The 18,835-nt window shown below is 42.0% G+C and overlaps 1 protein-coding gene across 2 annotated transcripts in view; it reads left to right on the top strand.

The window, feature by feature from the left end:
- The window catches only part of ctnna1 (catenin (cadherin-associated protein), alpha 1), a 79,774-nt gene extending 75,184 nt beyond the window's left edge, over positions 1–4,590 (top strand). For both annotated transcript variants that reach the window (XM_041047558.1, XM_041047557.1), the window contains exons 17-18: positions 1,201–1,335; positions 2,591–4,590. In XM_041047558.1, the coding sequence (XP_040903492.1) occupies positions 1,201–1,335; positions 2,591–2,881 (426 nt within the window). In that variant the 3' untranslated portion in view covers positions 2,882–4,590. The remainder of the gene's footprint in view (positions 1–1,200; positions 1,336–2,590) is intronic.
- The last annotated feature ends 14,245 nt before the right edge of the window (positions 4,591–18,835 follow it).

Below are 18,835 nucleotides of genomic sequence, written 5' to 3'. Positions count from 1 at the left end.
TTATTTGTAACAGAGTCAGTCTTGCCATGTCATGGTAATTGCTGACATACCCTCCGCGTGTGTCAGGTCACTCTGATGCTAAGTGTCAGGGCCCCATCAGGGTGTTTACATCCCCCACTTGAAGAGCGGCTAAGAAGAGTCCTGTGGCCTAATTATCATGCTGGCAGGGGACCTGTTGAGCAAACTAGGAAGGGGGTTGGAAGTGATGCTCCAAGGTAGAGCCCAAGACTAATTATAATGAGATGAAATGATTCAGAAAGATTGCCAGTTCTAAACAAGGTGCAATTGTGGGGCTCGTCACGTACTTCCACTTTCAAGAAGGATTTATGATAATTTATTGGATTTCTTGAAGTTGATTTTTTTTATGGCTCCAATGTATTTTGTTTTGTGTCCCTAGTTGACTTTTGACAGTATTGTTCTGCCTCGTTGGAAACAAGAATAAGAGGCTTTTTCAACTTGGTACTGAACCTATGACCTAAAAAATTGCTTTGCCACACATTTTAAGCTTTCTCTCATCCATTGCATGTTTCCTCAGAGAATTAATTGTACTTACTGAAGCCTGTTGGAGTTCTTTTCCAACGCTGAACAGTTTATTTCCACCTTCACACCTAAAGTCTTTGTTCAAGTTGCTGGAATAGAGTGTTTCTCAAACAGTTTTGTTACAAGAATCCAGATTAATGACAGCTAGGATTATGACTCTCACCTGTTTAATTTTTTAAATGGTCCTCAATTATGAACAAGGCTGCTGTTGACACTTCAAACAAGTAGTTTTGTTTCCAGAAAGACTTCACACAAGATTATTACCACCACCTAAAAGTAAGTGATTGACAGCAGTGTTTGCCTCCTAATAGAATTTGCATTTTGTGTGACTTGATCGTGCTTAACACTGTGAAGATGAGTTATCAATCTACCAGGTTGTGGGCGTGCGTTTGTCATTTTGGCTCTGAGCACGTCCCTTATGTGGGTGTCTGCCTTACCTGTCACACTGGTACTAACTCATCTTGATAAAGTGTGAGATCATTGCGTCTGTAGAATCACATCAATATTCAGACTGAGTAGTAGCAGCAGATGAATAAGTGACAGAAATTGATTCATTGTACCACCTGCAAACAGGTAGTATTATAATAAACAAACCTGTTTGTGCTTATATATTAATTGATGTATATATTAGTTGACACGTTGTCTTTCTCCCTCCTGCAGTGCCCTGACTCTACCTGTAAGCAGGACCTGCTTGCCTACCTGCAGCGTATTGCCTTGTATTGCCACCAGCTCAACATCTGCAGCAAAGTCAAGGCTGAGGTTCAGAACCTGGGAGGAGAGCTGGTTGTCTCAGGGGTAAGTTCAACATCACTTGAGTCGTGGACACATTGTCTACAGTTTACAGTCTTCATTATGCTTAGGTCTCACTGTAACTAAAGAGCAGTTGAAATGGGGCATCAAGTTTGACTTAATGCCCCATTTCAACTGCTCTTTAGTTACAGTTGAAATGGGGCATCAAGTTTGACTTAATGCCCCATTTCAACTGTAACTAAAGAGCAGTTGAAATGGGGCATTAAGTCAAACTTGAAATAAGCTTAACTATTCACTAAACTTGTTTTGATGACTGCAGAGGGCCATAAGAGTTGTTGGCAGTAATTCAGTTTCAGAGGTAGTAACTTGCCAGTAAAAGAGGAAAGTAAGAAGACTGATGCAAACGGTGCAGGTTTCAAAAGGGGGGGAGGGAGGGGGGAAGAAAAGTGAGGCGAGCAATGCTGTCCTTTTCTGAAGCCTCAAGGACACACACATTGTATTTCTTGTGAGAAACAATGAATATAAACAGAACTGCATTTGTGTTCAGTGAAATCTCCACAGGGTACCTTTAATTCCTAGCGAGAAAGATGATTAAATCAATAGAAAGCATTGGCTACTTTCTAAAGTTTTATTATCTGGTGTTGCCCAAATAAATTAAAAATACTAGGACTTAATAGCATTAGCTGTTGGTTGTGATGAGTTAATGATTCATTCTCTGCACTGTAATTTGCAGCTTATGGTTTCTATCGAATAAACAGATAACACCAATAATGGGTTTCTCTGCCTTATGTTGCCCAAATATTTCCTAACGTTCCTACTGTACAAGGCCGGCGTTTACAAACCCTTTTAAGCATTAATTAACCACTTACCTGCCAGTCAAATTAATTAAAACACATTGCGCCTGTGTGTGGGAAATAATGAATTCCTCCCTCCTTCCTGTGGTGCTGAGTATGCTTCCAAAACTCCCAGTCAAGTGTCACCAGTGTCTCTGAGGCTATTAAACTGTGGAGATTAAATTGGTGTGACCTTTTTCCATACTCTCCAATTTCTCACATCTGTTTGTACGCCAGACAAACTTGGAAAGGTCGTTAATTTTTCAGGACAAACACTTGAGTTTTGGTTTTCCCCTGGAAAACTTGCACAACAAAACTGGGCGACATTAGAAGGACGGGAGCTGTTTGCTTTCACCCAACATGAGTTAAAAAAGGATGTAAATTAAAAACAACAGGCTTTGCTTTCACCATTTTAACAAGGCTAATTGCTTCTCTGCTCTTTTCTCATGTCTCTCCTGCATAATCAGTTGGACAGCGCCATGTCCCTGATCCAGGCTGCAAAGAACCTGATGAACACAGTGGTGTCCACCGTCAAGGCCTCCTACGTTGCATCTACTAAGTACCAGAAGAGCAAAGGCATGGAGTCCCTCAATATGCCAGCTATCTCCTGGAGGATGAAAGCTCCTGAGAAGAAGCCTCTGGTGAAGAGAGAGAAGCAGGATGACGGCCAGACCAACAGAGTCAAGAGATCGTCTCACAAGAAACACATCAACCCTGTGCAGGCTCTGAGCGAGTTCAAAGCCATGGATAGCATCTAGACTCGCCGATTTCTGATTGGAGAGAACACAAAATATTGACCAATGAGTTTCTGAATAGATTGAGCTTGTCATTCTATTAAAATGAAAAGGTTTTAACATATTTGTTCTATCTTTGAATAGACTGCTTGTTTGTTTGACCCATTATGTTCCTACACTGCCTCATTTCTATTCCATAAGTTCAGATGTGCTCTAGTCTGTAGCATTAAGGGTCTCTTATCTGGAAAATACAGTTAGAGGGAAATCAACTGGACAAAGGCATTTTAAAAAAAAATGTTTTTCCTTTTTTCTTTCATGTTTATGGGAGGAAAGGGGAGTGGATTTCATAGATAAAAGAATTAATTCCAAGAAGCTTTTGATTATTTTGTATTCTAACCAGTTTTATAGTAATACCACAGGGTCTCTGGTGTTTTACACTATAATGTTTGATTATGGCAAAATACCTTCTGTACTGCAAATATCAACTATGCAAAATCTCAACTGCCTTATTTTAACTCGAGCAATAATTGTAATTAATTTGGACGTGCTGGGCTAACTGCTGAGATTTGGTTCGACCTTAACGAACCAAGGTCAATATATTTCCGTGTGTGCCTGTATGTTTCTACCTTGATACATTGTCATGCCACTATAAACAGTCAAATAAGTTTAAACTGACGTTAAACACTATTTTCAGTGCTGTATAACTAATGATTTGTTCCTCCCACGTTAACATTTGACTGGTAAACGTCATTTCTTTATAATTTAAGCATCCCACATTATTTGTTCATGTTTGCATGACGCAGCAAACCAAAGGTAACAGAGTATTCTTCTCAGCCTTTTGTTTTGCTACATGACTGGTACATGTGCTTGATCATACAGATCTACCCAGTCAAACTTTGTAAAGAAGCCTCGATGCCTCTTGACTCTGGAAGAGCCCAGTGGGTTTAATAGTAAGCGGACCATGTGTCGCCACTCTCCCAAGCCGTCAAGCTTCATTAACTGTCAATGAGACCAAACACCTCCACAATCTAAGAATGTGTCCAAATTGAGGGATCAATATGTTTTCTCTCCACAGCTTGGAGGTAGGCGCGGAAAAGAGGAGGATAGACCAGACTTTAAACTCTCTTTATTGTTTGTATTGCTTGTCCTTAAGCTTAAACACTAATGGAGATTTTGTTATGTCATGCACAATCTTTATTAAAAAAAAAAACAACAAAAAACAGGAAACAAGTTGCCAGGTGTTGGAGCTTTAAAGCGAAATAGGATAAAGTTTTTTTTTCTTTTTACTTCAGGTAACAACTGTGGGATGGATGCTCTATGCAGCTTGCTCTCCAGTCACATATAGCATTCTGCTGCATAGTGGTGCATTGTTGTACAGGGAGGCTTTGAAATCCTGCTGCTTTGGTCTTGGGGCTGAATCTTTGTTTTGCTCGTTTGACATCTGTGAACAACAGCAGGATGAGCAAGTATGGTCATTTGACAGGTGGATATTTTTTACTGTAGAACTGAGCATTTCGAGAGAGTTTTTCAGTACGTTTTTCCTCACAGTTCGTCTTTTGCTGTATTTGAGTTTGGATTTGAATCTGGAGTGATATCAAACTACTTTGCTGTGGATTTTTTTTTTTTGTTATTGAGAGCTGACTTATTAGTGCACACGTTTCTTATATTCATGTGCCTGCTTTATATCTTAATAAACAATTGAAATAAAACCTCTCATTTTCATTTGCTCTGTACTGCAGACTGAAATGATGTTTTCTCCCCTCACTTGAACCCATGCTTTCCTTGTGTGCGTTTGTGTTGCAGTAACAAGGTTTAGTATTTTGAAAGTGAAAGCCCTGAAGAGTCATTTCACTCTAAAGTGTGTTTTAGCACACCCCAAATATGCTGCTGTGCATAATTAAGACATTATATTATGTATACATGCCTTCCATATAGTCTGCACTACTGACTTGAGGGCTTTATACAGTATGCTCTTGTAATTCCTGTAATTGGGTTGTTCTACTGTTGTGGGGTATTTGATCTTTAAGAAAAAAAAAATAAGTACAGCTTTTAACATCAAACACATTCTTCAGTCTTCTGGTGGTGTTTCTTAAACAACTGCCTGTGAAGAAAATGCAGGGGTAGATCTAAGTGCACTATGGGAAAATCAATATATCTGAAGCAACAAAGTATTTGTAATGAATTGTCTACTTTTCCCCAGTGATGTAGTAATTGCACATCAGAGTCTGTCTGAGTCATCACAGAGCAGACAAATCCACCTTTTCATATTCTAACACAAGTCAGTTTAAGTATACAACTTTTATTTGTTGTATTGATTAGGTAGACTCCTACGTCCACTTAAGATTCCCATTTCTTAAGTTTTCTGTTATAACTTTTGAACAACCCACAGAAAATTGGATGTTAAACAGTGGAGAACCTCTCCTGAAAGCTGCATTACTTTGGGATTTGTTTTACAGATTACTTTGTCAGGTCAGATGTAAACTAAAAACAAAGGGTTACAGATAAAGTTTTAGAAAACCAGAGGTGGACATTAGCAAAATACACTGACTCAAATAGGATGCTTATGTGCAGATTGCTGGAAAATATATGAAAACAATCTGATCACAGACTCGACTGAAAATGAAAGCTAGAATCATACCTGAGAGATGTGTAACTTTTATAAACGGTATACTTAAGTATTCTTTAATTGTATATATGATGTGTACTGACTTGATCTCTGATGACACCTTTTTTCCGCTTGGTTTGGGATTGCACAATAATAAAAGTCTTCTGGGAGAATGTTACAAAATCCCTGGATTAGATCATAGGTCATAACATCCCTTGCGACCTAGTGCTATGTTAAAACTGCAATTAGATATTTTATCCAACTTCAGTGAACAATAACAACTGAGTGCATAGCTGCAGGAAGAACACATGTGAGCAGTGAATTGGAAGGATGCAGGAGGTCCCAGTAAACATCACTGCTCCATACCTTTCTAGATGGAGGTCAGTGTGTGACAAAGAACATGCTATGCAATGACAATATATTAAAATGACATCTGCTGTTTTATTTGTCCATAGTACCGGATGGTTTAGTCCTGTTGTGTTGGGGTGCACGGGGCACAGTGTTGGAAAACTGAAAATGTGTCCACTGGAGTGATGATATAACTAATTTTAACTTGTCAAAGCAGGAAAACAATAACAATGGCTTCCTTCCATTAAGTGTGACTGTGTAAGCGAAGTCAGTGAGTGAGCATGCGCAAGACCAGAGCCCTGTAATGGCTTCACCTAAAGGGAGCGCAGCCATCATTAATGATATTAGTTACCTGTGCTCTAACAGCCATGTCTGGCTTCTTGTTTTGCCTAAATTCTTGACCCAAAAGTGTAAACAAGCAGAGAGGCGATTTGCGCACCAGTCGATAGCGACAAGAAGATTGTTAAATCCTCTGTCTTCTTAACATAACTGCACCTGCGTCAGTGAAGCAAACACTTCCTGCCGCAAACCTTGCACAGGTGCGGTCACTCAAACGCACCTCTCCGCCCACACCTGTCGCCATTTCTGCTGCTCTGCGGCGGCCATTACGACTGTCAGACCAAACCTAGTGCGGTTACATCCAGTTTGTTTTAACTAAGGTGAATGGCGCTGAGGTGTCAGAGCGGACAGGAATAGGTTTGTGTCATGAGCTCTGCACATCCAGGGACCGAGCCATCTTTAAAGTGCATTTCCTCCTCTATTTGTTTAAAAAAACAAAGAAGCCACGATGTACACGCTGAAGGACCAGTTAAACGAGCTGCCGAACATGAGGCCTAGTTGACCCGTGAGAGCAACCTCACCTGGATAATAACTGGAATGGCGTTATCTGGAAATGGGTTCAGCGCCTGCACCTGCTGCCCTCTCAAGTTTCAATGGTAAGTGAAAATGTGTTATTTATTGTCTCCTATCACTGCTCTTATTGCGCTTCTTGCGTGCTACAGTCAACTTTTGTGTCAACGTCGATGTTGCTATCTGTTGTTGATGGATGTGAGACACCAATGCATTGGTTACACTTGTGTTTCACATTCTTTTGTGTGTTGGGACGTGATGTGGTTGTGTGTTACAGCATTGTGCAAATGTTTGTGGCACTGAAAGTGAAGTGTGTATGCTTTTAAAAACACTGCCAGAAACGTTTATTTATCAGCTTCATACAAAGTGCAGTAAACAAACCAAAAAAAAAAGAAAAACTAAAACAAATCAATATTTGCTGTGGCCATCCTTTGTCTTTAAACCATATCAGTTCTCCTTGGTACACTTGTGCACAGATACTTGGCAGGTAGGTTGTTCCAAGCGTTTTGGAGAACTTGCCACGGTCCTCCTGTGGATTTAGGCAGTATCAGTGTCTTCTGTCTCTTCATGTAATCCCAGACTGACTCCATGATGTTGAGATCAGGGCTCTGTGGGGGCCAGGCCATCTGCTGCAGGACTCTGGCTACTTGTTGTCTCTGAAGATAGTACTTTGTGACTCTAGCTGTGTATTTGGAGTCAGTATCCCACTGCAGAATGAATCTAAACATGTAGAGTGCCTAAAACTTGCAGACAGTGCTGTGCATGTAGTTCTGATTTGGTATGAATACCCTTGATTACCTTGGAGTCTGGTTGATTCCTCCTTGATCAGCAGCCTTGAAGCTTGTCCATAAATCTTGTTGCTCATGCAGTTGTGTCAAACAATGGGATGCTCATGTTGCGTCGTGTCCGGAGCATGTGTCAGAATACAGTTTATTTTTTAGCCAGTGCTGTTTGAATGAGGGCCAAAAATTGTGTAAAGTAAAAGTCTGGATGTAAAAGTCTGGATGCAAGACTTGTGATGCACAACTTTCAGGCTGTTGCCACTTTTAATCACGTACAGGATCTGAAAAGTATCCGTGCCTCCACACAAGCTTGAAACTATCCTACTGACTCCAGAAGCGTGACTGACACCAGGCCCTGACATCTTCTGGGAACTTGTACTGTATAAAGTGAATAAGTATGTGACTCCATACAAACATTGTTTACTGAAAAAAGAAAGGAAGAGGAGGGGGGGGGAGGAAACTGCCAGGGCAGACCAAGTCAATGTGTGCTGCACATTTCTCAATGGTATTTAGGCTTGTATCCTAAATTCATTGTAGGACTGGAGTTCCATAATGACCCATTCAGTATTACCCACACTCATTATCATGAATAAAATTTAAATCTTCCACTTCATCTTTGTGTAAAGAGGGCTCTCACTGACTATTACCAGTGGCCATGATAAAAGTAATTCTGCTGCCTGCAGTGTTTGTAGGGGTGGTTTGATAGAGTCGACCTGTATAAAGAAGAAGTTTCAACTTTTGAAACCGTGCAGGCTTCACACGTCAGTTAATGGTAATATGTATTTCACAGAGTTCTGCGTGTTGATGTAGCCTCTGACACGGGTTGACAGTGTTGTGGTGCAAGGTGAAAAAGAAAAACAAGTAACCTGGTCTGTCAAAAGTTGAAATTACTTAAACTTGACTATGCGCAGGTAGACCCTAGGTAAGAAACTTTATAGAACAATGGAAACTGTGGTCACTGGAAATTGTACAGAGTGTACAGACAACAATGCAGACTAAATGATTGTAACGCAAACTGACTGAGAAATGCAATTGATTTCTGTCACACTCGAAAGCACAAAGCCTTGCTGTTCGGGGCATGCTCCACCATTGTCTGTCTGTCTTATCCACAGCAAATCTCCCCACAAAGTTAAAGATTTCAACCTTTGGAGTTCAATCAAGGCCACAGTGGGATTTTGTTTTGTAAATATAATGTTACATTTCGTTGCAGTATCTTCTGATTTTGCTTACATTACTGTTTGCACACACTCTACACCACTTTGCAATGCTGCCCGTGTTTTGTGGAGTCCCTCAAGGGTCGTGGTAGGAAATTGTGAAAATAACTTTTGTTTTCTCTTGTAATAGTTTGCTTTGCCTTCACCCATAAAACTTTGCATTCCTCTGCAAAACATTTTTCCCCGAGCTGTGTGATGTTGATATCATTGTGTGCAGTTCCTTATCAATGCAAACCAAAAATCCACATGGTCCAATCACAGCTGTCAACTTTACGGTATTGGCCTCACATTAGTTTACACTCTGTAGGTAATACCATACATAAACATACCACCAATCCCAGATTAGTGTAACTCAGTGCTTCGTTTACATGTTGAACACTGTTGTTGTTTATATATTTAAACGTAGCTGACAGTGAATCTCGGTGAAGCTGAGTTGGAGCTGTCCAGTCTGTTGTGGTGCTGATCACAGTTTCACAGTTAAACTACATTCACTGTAGCTGTAGGGGTGGGCAGTATGACAGTATATACTGTGAGAAAATATACATTTGGCTACCATCAGAGATTTTCTCAGTATGTTTGTACTGTGGTAGTTATCCGTTTGATGTCTCTTGGTGCATCAGGACCTTGTGGTCAAAGCTGCAAATCAATGAGCAGAAGTGTTTTTTTGACCGTACTGGATCAGCCAAAGACAAGATCATACTGCCAGACTTATGTGGAATGGTCCTGAACACTTCTATAGAGCTGCAGCCTGCAGATGTCACCATGTAAACTGTAGTGAATATATGATATGATATACTGATGCCATCGTGCAACTGTAAAACCATACATCGTAATGCCCTTTCAGTAGGACTTGGAACACAAATTGGCAAGACCTGGTGCCGTCCATTATACGAATGAGCTTATACCAAGAGAGCACATTTTCAGGGCGTTCCTCAAAATGGTTTAGTCCCTTGTTTCTCTTGTCACTGCTTTTCTGTTGAATTCATGCTCTATTCATGTGGCGTTAGCAAAATGGTCACGCAGAACACGATTAGTGTTAAAGTTGTCTGAGGCATGTGGGGAAAAAAAACATGTCTGCATATATTTACATTTATGTGTCCAGGCTGGGAGATTCTAAACCTGGCTTAGCGTTTCATTGCTGTCACCCCACCTCATGTTCAAGGCAGAAACCACCACAGTCGTCCTCAGACGAATACATCTCTGCGAGTATGGCTGGCCCCTTGAGACTACTTGAGTCTTGACAGATAATAAGAAGACAGGTTCCCCTCTGATGTGAAACGGGAGATCTAAATCTACCGAGGCCTTGTAGAGTAAAACAATACAGTGTGGTTGTGTGAGGCATTTGAATGCAGATATGATGCAGAGATGACAGCAACAGAGCAGCCCCTCGTGTCACCCCCACCCCCGCTGCTGCTTTCCTACCATTTGTGTTTTGCTGTGTCACTCAAACTGATGTCGTCGCATGACACGTTTGAATGAAGTTTTATCAATCACAGTGGCCAGGTGTGACAGTTTAATCAATAGAGTAAGTTTTCCTAGGGATTTCCATTATTTTAAAATTAGGAGCGACCCAGGCTGGAGGGAGGGGAGGGAGTGGAGGGGGAGAGCAGGTTGTCGGGGGAAGCGGTGGGTTGGGCTTCTAGCTGTCAGGCTATGCTGTACATAAACACAGGAATAGAGAAGCTTCTGAAGTATTAGCCCTGAGAACTGGCAATAAACACAGGCTGCTGGACTGACAATCTGTCAGTGCCGAGGTGGACGTCTCCCATAGATAGACTTGGCTCTGTTGGAAAATAAACGTTAAGTATGACTGGCTGAAAGGTCCAGTGAGCCACACCCTACAGATGCCGGAGTGCAACTGCCAAATAAGGTAGTCATCACTAAAATATCAATAGCTTTACATGGAATCCAAGACCAGCGAGTCCAGCAGGACCCCCGGGGAGACTCATTTATTTTGGAGCTTTACCACTCTCCATTGCCTGCAAACACACCAGAGCGGCTCTTTTCATTTGTTGAGCTACTTTGTAGTGGAATCATTTGCCTGGAAAAGGTTTCAGATGTACAATATCAAACCAAATGAGATATTGGATCATAACTCTGTTTATTCAGATGAGTTACTTTACAGTCACAGCACAGACAATGAAACGTCTGCTCTCCGTTTCACTGAGCAAAGTGCTAAACATAAATGGGATGTGTCTAATCCAGTTTGTAGGTCTCCCATCAGTTTTCTCTGACCAGATCATCATTGATAGTGACATCTTCAAATCAATTAAAAAAAAAAAAAAAAAATCTTTTTGCCAGGAGCTGTCTGGAGGAAAAAGGTTCCAGAAGTCCCCTAAAGCCACAGCTACAGGGCTGAGGTCTGGGAATTTGGGAGATCATTAATTACCTGACAGCCAGCAGGAGAAATGGCAACTATTGAAAGGCACTGACTTGTATATTGGGCAGCCTGTGTCAGGTTTATAGTAGCATGGTAACCCACTTATCATGTTTAATGGAAGTATTATCCTTTGGGGGATTTCATTTTTCTTTTCTTTCAGTGTAATTAGTGATGTGGTATGGGGCTTTCAATCTCCTTAGCGTTCATCTCATAAAGTTTCAAATTCCTCCCCTGCTGGCTGGTCAGAGATTTTTTATTGTGACTGCTGAGTCTTACGGCCGGTCTTTTTATAGGCGCGAGCCTGCCAGTGGTGAGCCGTGTTAGCCGAAGACGAGGAAGGAGCTGTATGCATTACGTGCAGCACTGTTACTCAGCCTGTCAGGACTGGTTACGGTGGCAGAGCTGTGACTGAGCTCCACGGTATGAAATGAAAATGAGACTTTTAATGGCGCTTTTGGTATTTGTGATGATTATGAAAATTGCAGGTAGTAAATACAGGTGGAAAAGCCTCATCTAGCTGTGAAATCCATTACAACCCCCACCCCCACCCCCATCACCACCACCACCCACCCACATGTGTAGTTGTCACACTGAACACATTTTCATATCTTTACCTTTTCATGACATGGTTTCTGAGTCCAGTTACATAAAATCTATATCCTAAAATCACCTCTTTTTAATGTGAGTGCAGGCCCAGGGTACTTATCCCTGCGGTTGTGAGTCTGAAAACAGACTAGACTAGAGCTGGATGCTATGTAATCCAGTGAAATGGTGCCAGCATTAAGAAGAGCACTATCTTTTCATTTAAAGTCACTTTTATAATCAGCTCCCAAGGAATCACAAAAAAAGGGCAGTAAAAAGTAATAGAATCAGCAGCGGCACAGACGTAGGTAATTATGTTAAAAACTCCTTTCACAACGCAAGCTCGGAAGAAAAAGCTTAATACTGTAAGCCTCGCAGTGAGGGCTGCTATCATTGTATTGGAAATAAATGGCTGTGGTGAACATGTGCGCGCTGTCTGGGACGATTTGTGCGATGTAATTAGATGTAAAATGCTTTTTAGCTGGCTCTTTAATTGACTTTTGGCTCGAGTGATTTGTGGCTATCAGGTTTTCCCTCATGGCACGGTGTTGTCTTCAGTCAAGGCCAGTGGATTATTTGCAAACACCTAAATCCAGCTTCTTGAGCCGGACTCGTTCGATCAGCTCTCTCTTGTGTGGGAGTGATTTCTGTGACCCTCAGGAAGAGCTGCTTTGAATATATATTCCTTACTCTTGGCGTTAAAATTCCCTCAATGATACGCTCAGGTGCTTTACTTGAAATACATGCTGACAGCTATTTAAACAGACCCAGATACTAAACATTCAGTCGAGCACCTTTGCATAAGGTAACCCAGCAGTGTCATACGGCATTGCTGACTACCAATCATCTCATATGTATTCCGGGTACCCACTTTAGCCGGCACTGTATTTTAATGGCTGACATCTCAGGGCTGCAATTCAAGTGTGATTTATATCTCCCCAAGTCATCAGTTACAATCAGATCCAAGGATCTGACTTTGTGCTTGCTGGGCAAGCATAGCTAATACAGAGGGGAGAAAAAAGAAAAAAAGAGCTGTGTCACATTCCTGCTTTTTAGTGAAAATTTGAATCAAAGGTGCCGCAGTAGGGGTAGAGAGGGGTAGATGGAGAGAGGAAGAGAGGGGTGACAGGGCTCCGCATTGGTACGCAAGCATGTGTCTCATCCTTAAACCAATTTCCTTCCTCAATACTCTGGGGAGTGGTCTGATTTGCACCGTTTCCTTCTCCTCCTTCTCCGAGCAAGTGTTTATCCTGCTTTTACAATTAGATCTCGCTCCCAGCTGCAGCATTAATCAAATAGCCAGACATATTCTCTGCATTTGGAGATTGAGGGAATGTGTCCTACATGTCTTCCTCTGTGGTAACAGGCTGTGAAGCAGCAGTTATTTGTTTAGTAAGCGTCTCACACATACTGTACACAGATTTGACAGGGCAAGAGGATTTCAGAGAGCTCTGAATATGAGCCAGAAAGAAGGTTATTTAGATATATGCTGCCAGGAAACGTTCTGGTGACCTATTGATTATATTAATATTACTCACATTTATCTTCGTTTGGTGTTTTTTGCTGTGTGTTTAGACAATACTGAGAAGCATAAAAATGATGTCAAGACACCGATCAAAAGCACATTGAAAAAAAAAAAAAGAAAAAAATCTTACTTTGCGAATAGTGTCTGGTTCTTAAAGTAGAAATGTGATTCTGGACCTTGAGAAGTACAAAGGAAGGCAAAAGAATACTTTGATTGGAAGTTGTTTTGGGTTTTTTTTTGAGAGGCGAAGAGCCCAGCACTACATAATATAGTAATTTAGCAGAGAAACCATGGACCTCATAGGTCATGGTTGCAATATTGTGTGGGTGTGTGTGCATTCCTCTCTGTTCATAGCATAATGTCAATAGAAATCCACTACAATCACTTAATGTACTCCACTGCCCCACTCTACATATGGGCTTTAAATGCTTTAATCGAAGACCTGCTCATTTTTATTGGTGTTCTTTATAGGTAAGCTTAGTGATGATTTTCAAATGCACTCAGTGATTTGTGGCTAATTAGGGCGAGAGTTAGTTAGACCACAAAAATGTGTGTTTGCTCAGAGGGCAGTGAGTTGGCCGGTGGTGAAACAAAGGCCACAAAACACAGCGGGACCACTTATCCTTAGAGAGCAAAGGCTGTCTAATACAGTACAGAGTACCAGCATGTAGTGTAGTTATTACTGTACCAGAGGGGAGAGCAGGCATCTCTCGGAAAGAAATGATTTACCAATCGGGCAGTCGCCTCTGTCACCATGGTTACCTGTGAAAGTTGTGACATCCAGGCAGGAACATGCATGATAACCAATTTATTAGTCCAGACATATTCTTGATAGAGCCAGAATTAGAAGTGATAGAGCAGGGTAGTGGCAATATAAATCACTAATTGGTCTGTTTCTTTGCCTGTGATGCTGTGTACCGCTGTTGTCACATGTTAATTATCATAAGTGAGACCTACAACAGCAACTCCAGCAGCAAAGCACCCAGCTTATTTCTCCACTTATTAATCCTTCCCCAGTTCTCAGCCGTACCTGCTGTAAAACCTGTCCCCTCTTCTCTGGTGGAATTGTTTATTCTGTCTTCCCCCCACACACTAAGAGTGCTTTCTCTGCCAGCCATATAAGCAGCTATTTTGCTGTGTTGGCCTAAATTATCTGCATCCAACTGCAAGTGGCTAATACAGCCCTCAGGTGGGGAGTTAACACGTTATGTGCATTTCAATATTTAATGAGCTAAATGCCAGTGCTTCCAAAAGAGCCTCGTAAAATTCGGTGAGATGGGCACAAACTTTGTGATGCAAATTATTTCTCGTGGACAGGAATTGTATGAAGATAATGCTCCTCCACCACAAATTGGACTGTGGCGACAACACAGATTGGACAAGCCGTTTCCATCTGTGCAACATGTGGAAGTGTCAGCTAGTGGTCAAGTGTAAGCAACCAGAGCAACTGTGGTTACGGTGGCTGGTTGGTGCCACTGAACTCAAAGAATAATTAACTTTATTACTGTTAGCAGTGTTCTATATTTTTCTTATCATTAACAAATCCCATGAAAACCCCAAACCAACGTCTTAGTCCAACTCTCTAAACTTTCTGACTTGCCGAGCCTATCTTTGGTTCTCAGCTCCGAGCCCATTTGTTCCTGCAGAAACGACTAAAATGTATATTTTCCAACTAAATTCCGGTTAATTTCCTTTAACAGCCGGGAGCCGTAAAAGTTTTAGCAAACAAACAGAAGTAAATTTGGGGACTATTTTCAGCTGTGGACTTGGTGCACTGATGAGCATTTATGGCAGTGAACAGTGCCCATGTTTATCAGGATGAAGGAACATGTCACCCAACGTAACAGAGCGGTTCATTGGAGTGTTGGAGCTCTATGGCACAGAGGCTTTAGAGGTTACACCGGCAGAAATTACAGACTATCACCTGACGTACATTATTACAGTAAAGATATTGTCAAAACAAGGCAAAGGATAACAATATTCAGAATGTTCCTTTATGGTTAAGCATGTACAGCAGTTTGATCAGTGTCATATAAGTATATTGGGGGGAAAAAATCAGCCTCAGGCATAATACAATCCTTATGGTACAGACAGGGAGGTGAACCTAAGTTGAGAAGCTGAAAGCACAGGGTGATTCACATCTCCGACCCCAGCTCTTCCAGTGTCAACCTACAGTACGATTCCTTTAATGCTGGGAAAAGTTTCCCACTAGTTGTGCACGGAGCACACATCATCCTTATTCAACGACATTTCTGAGGTCCAGGCTGGTGCATTAAGAATGAATTAATTCCATGAAGGGTAGGTTTAACCTTCAGAAAAACAATGCATGCACCAGGACGCCTAAGCTGCCTTTACGTGGTATCTGTTTGGAGGTCATTTAGACTAATGCATCGCAAAGACCAGTGCTATTCTTACTCTGCTGTCAGTTCCCATATTACTGCTGTCAAGCGGGTTGTAATGTTTGTAGGCCTGCAGTGACACCAGCGAGCCTGGGAGGGGGTGGGGACACAGACACAGGCGTAAACGCCACTGAACTGAACTGAGCTCGAAATACACGAGTAAATCACCCTTCCATTGTAACGAGCTGCTGTGTAGGCTGACTTAATTAAAAGTGATGTTAAATAATTTCTCTGTGGTGATCGTGCCATGAACTCGGCTCAGCCTCACGGTGCGACCTGGTACTCTTCTCCACGGCTGATTTCAGTCATCATGCACACTTGAGAGACTCTCTTTATCAGAGAGGGAGTGTTTCTCTCACCTTAGAAAACCACCCATAACATTAAATTTGGATTTGTACCCGCCACCCTCCCCCTGTTAGCAGTAACCCTTTGCATGGCGAGTGAATCAGGGTGATTCACTGACGGAGGGGGAAGCAGGACGACACAGAAATGAGGGTCTGCTTTGGAACAGTGCATCAGGAGCGTCCGCTTTCTTGCCTTGATTGCCCTGTGTTCCTCGAAGGCTCCGTAATATGGACGACAGTTCAATATGAAAGTGGAGGGAGGGAGTGCTATTAGATTTGTCTAAGGGTTGAGTGAACTTGTCATGGCATTACACACACACACACACATACACACACAGACAGTCCTATCCTGTTTTTCCTGGAGATTGATTCCGCTGCACAGAAATAGGCTTAGAATGAAGTCATATATTTCAACATGATTCAGCCTCATTAGAGCTACTTCACACCAGCTCGTGGAGGATGATGCTGCAGACGTATCTTCAGTTTAAAAGCAACAAATAGGATTTTATTTTTTTTAAAGCATAATATGACTGACGTCTTGATGTGTGTCTGTCATGCAGGAGAATCAGTGAATGTGTGCAGGGCTTCCCTAGTAGCAACTTCGTCCTGTTGGAAATATGGATTAGTCTTATTTTGGCTGTCAACTGAAAAAACAAAAAAACAAAAAACATTTTAAATTTAGGGATGTGGTAATCACCATGTCAAATAAAAAAAACAGAAAAACAAAAGTGCAAGTTGTCTCGAGAGAATCATTAAAATTATCCAGTATCCCTTAATACGTACATGCTTAATTTAAAATGTAATTATTGTTGGAAGTGTGTAATTTAATATTCTTTATCTTGTCATATCCTCAGTCAGCCTGTTCTCAAACAGCCCCCAGCCCCCATCAGCCAGCAGAACCGCAAAGTGCTGACAATGCAGCCACCGTCACACTGCTTTTATAATGGCATACATCAAGCCTTAAACGCTTCGGAGAAACACTCAAACATCTGCGTGCGGGTAATTTTTGTTGCCCTATAGATTCTGCCCAGACAGAAAGAGTGCAAAGTAATAGGTGTGCAGCAAAATGAAGAGCACACGCTGTTTCTTGTGGCAGCTGCGATTTTCGGACTTTGGGTAATCAGTGAGTCGATGGCATCTGAATCGGTGGCAGAGGCCTCCTGCCTCTGCTCTTGCCCCAGGCAGTGCAACTAAGTTGAAGTGCTCCAGTATGTAAAATCTTTTACCAACGGCTTTAATGTAAATATTTCATAACATGCTGAGTGGCCCTATGAATATGTGATAAGGATACAGCCTCTAATTTGAATTAAATGTTACACGAAGCAGCCATTTGCATAAATGTGTACATAAGACATAAAGTTACGCCCTTACGACAGGATGCAAATAAGAGCAACCGGTCGGCTTCATCTTCGAATGCATTCGCTGTTCTGCCATCTGGTTGTATCTATATTAAATCGTCTTTTAGTGAGGTGTGATGGCGTTGTCTGTAAAATGTAATGTTTAGTAGCAGTCACCCATGGCCAGCCAGTGGCCACCTGAAACTGCACTGGTGTTCGGTGTGACAGCTGCACTGGCAGCCGTCACTGCACATCATAACTGATGTTGTGCTGAACTCAGTGCCCATGACTGCAAAAATCATTGGTTAATTGACCTGCAGTAACTCAGCGGCCCATGTTAGCCTCCCTGCGTGGTCAGACAAATCCAAATAGGAGAAGAAGAACAATATTTTATTGTCCAGCATGTTTTACACACACACACACACACACACAGAAAATTTGACCTCTGCATTTAACCCATCCATGAGTAGTAAACACACTCACCCAGAGCAGTGGGCTGTAGCTGAGCTGCAGCTCCCGGGGAACAATTGGGAAGGTTAGGAGCCTTGCTTAAGGGCACTTCAACTGTGAATGTCGAGGGAGAACAAAGCGCTGTTCATTCACTCCTCCCAACCATATTGTTTCACCTAGGGATTTGAACCGGCTTTCGAACCTCTAGGCCGCGGCTGCCCCCAGTACCCCGAAAAGCGGCCGCTGTGTCCGTTTTTAAATAGACGCACACTCGTCGTCCTGATCTTGTTTTTCTTTTGGTCACATTTGTTCTTTTCCAGGCAAAAATGCCTTTTACTATAAAAATAGGCCTCTGCTGGAGAACAGTAAATGCAGTACATCCCAAAACCTTATTAGTTTGTCCCTCAGTAAGTGTTGGCCTTAAAAGTGAAATGGATGAGCTCCTTTGAGTTCTGTTGGTTGACATGACAACCGTGCCCCGAAATAGCAACACAACATCTGCTCAGTCAATAATTGGACCTGAGCTGCTTCTTAAAATGTCTCAACGTGCTGAATGTTGGTTGTTGCAACCAAAGGTGTACATCTGAAAAATCGGCTAATTCAAAATTTCCCACTAGACTGGTCAATCAAACTTTAATCTGCGCTTGTTTTTTTTTTTCACACACACGCACACAAAGCGTTTGCTCAGAGGACAGCAGTTTTAAGTCCTGCCGCAGCACACAATGCGCTTCCTCACTGAGCATTTCATAAATGAGGTTCATCGCGGGTAGGTACATCATTTCCATAGACACTTTAATTTTAGTTTCTTGCAACTGCAGAGGATACATACACGCAAGAACCAATTAATGAGGGAGTTAAATCATGAGCAGACTTGACTTAAAACACACTACTGGCCAATTAGCTTCTCCACCAGGGTGTAATCCAAGGCTTTGCACCACACTGCCTCTGGCAGTTCTCGCTTGTCCTGCTCAGAGAGTTTTGTGAAGTCCAGCGCGTCACCCCATGTGACCTGGAACTGGCTGAGTCTTGCTCTTTTGCAGACTTTCCAGTTGCAGACTGACAGTGATTCATTTGTTGCTGCTGGCAGAATTAGATAGATAAATGCAAAGAAATTCGTAACACCCCAACCCTACAGCTCGTGTCTCACTTATTGATCGGGCCAT

The sequence above is a fragment of the Toxotes jaculatrix genome, chromosome 10, assembly GCF_017976425.1.
Source record: "Toxotes jaculatrix isolate fToxJac2 chromosome 10, fToxJac2.pri, whole genome shotgun sequence".
Classification (NCBI taxonomy): Eukaryota; Metazoa; Chordata; class Actinopteri; family Toxotidae; genus Toxotes; species Toxotes jaculatrix.
The sequence above is the reverse complement of the archived record's forward strand: the minus strand, read 5'-3'. Positions and strand labels throughout refer to the sequence as shown.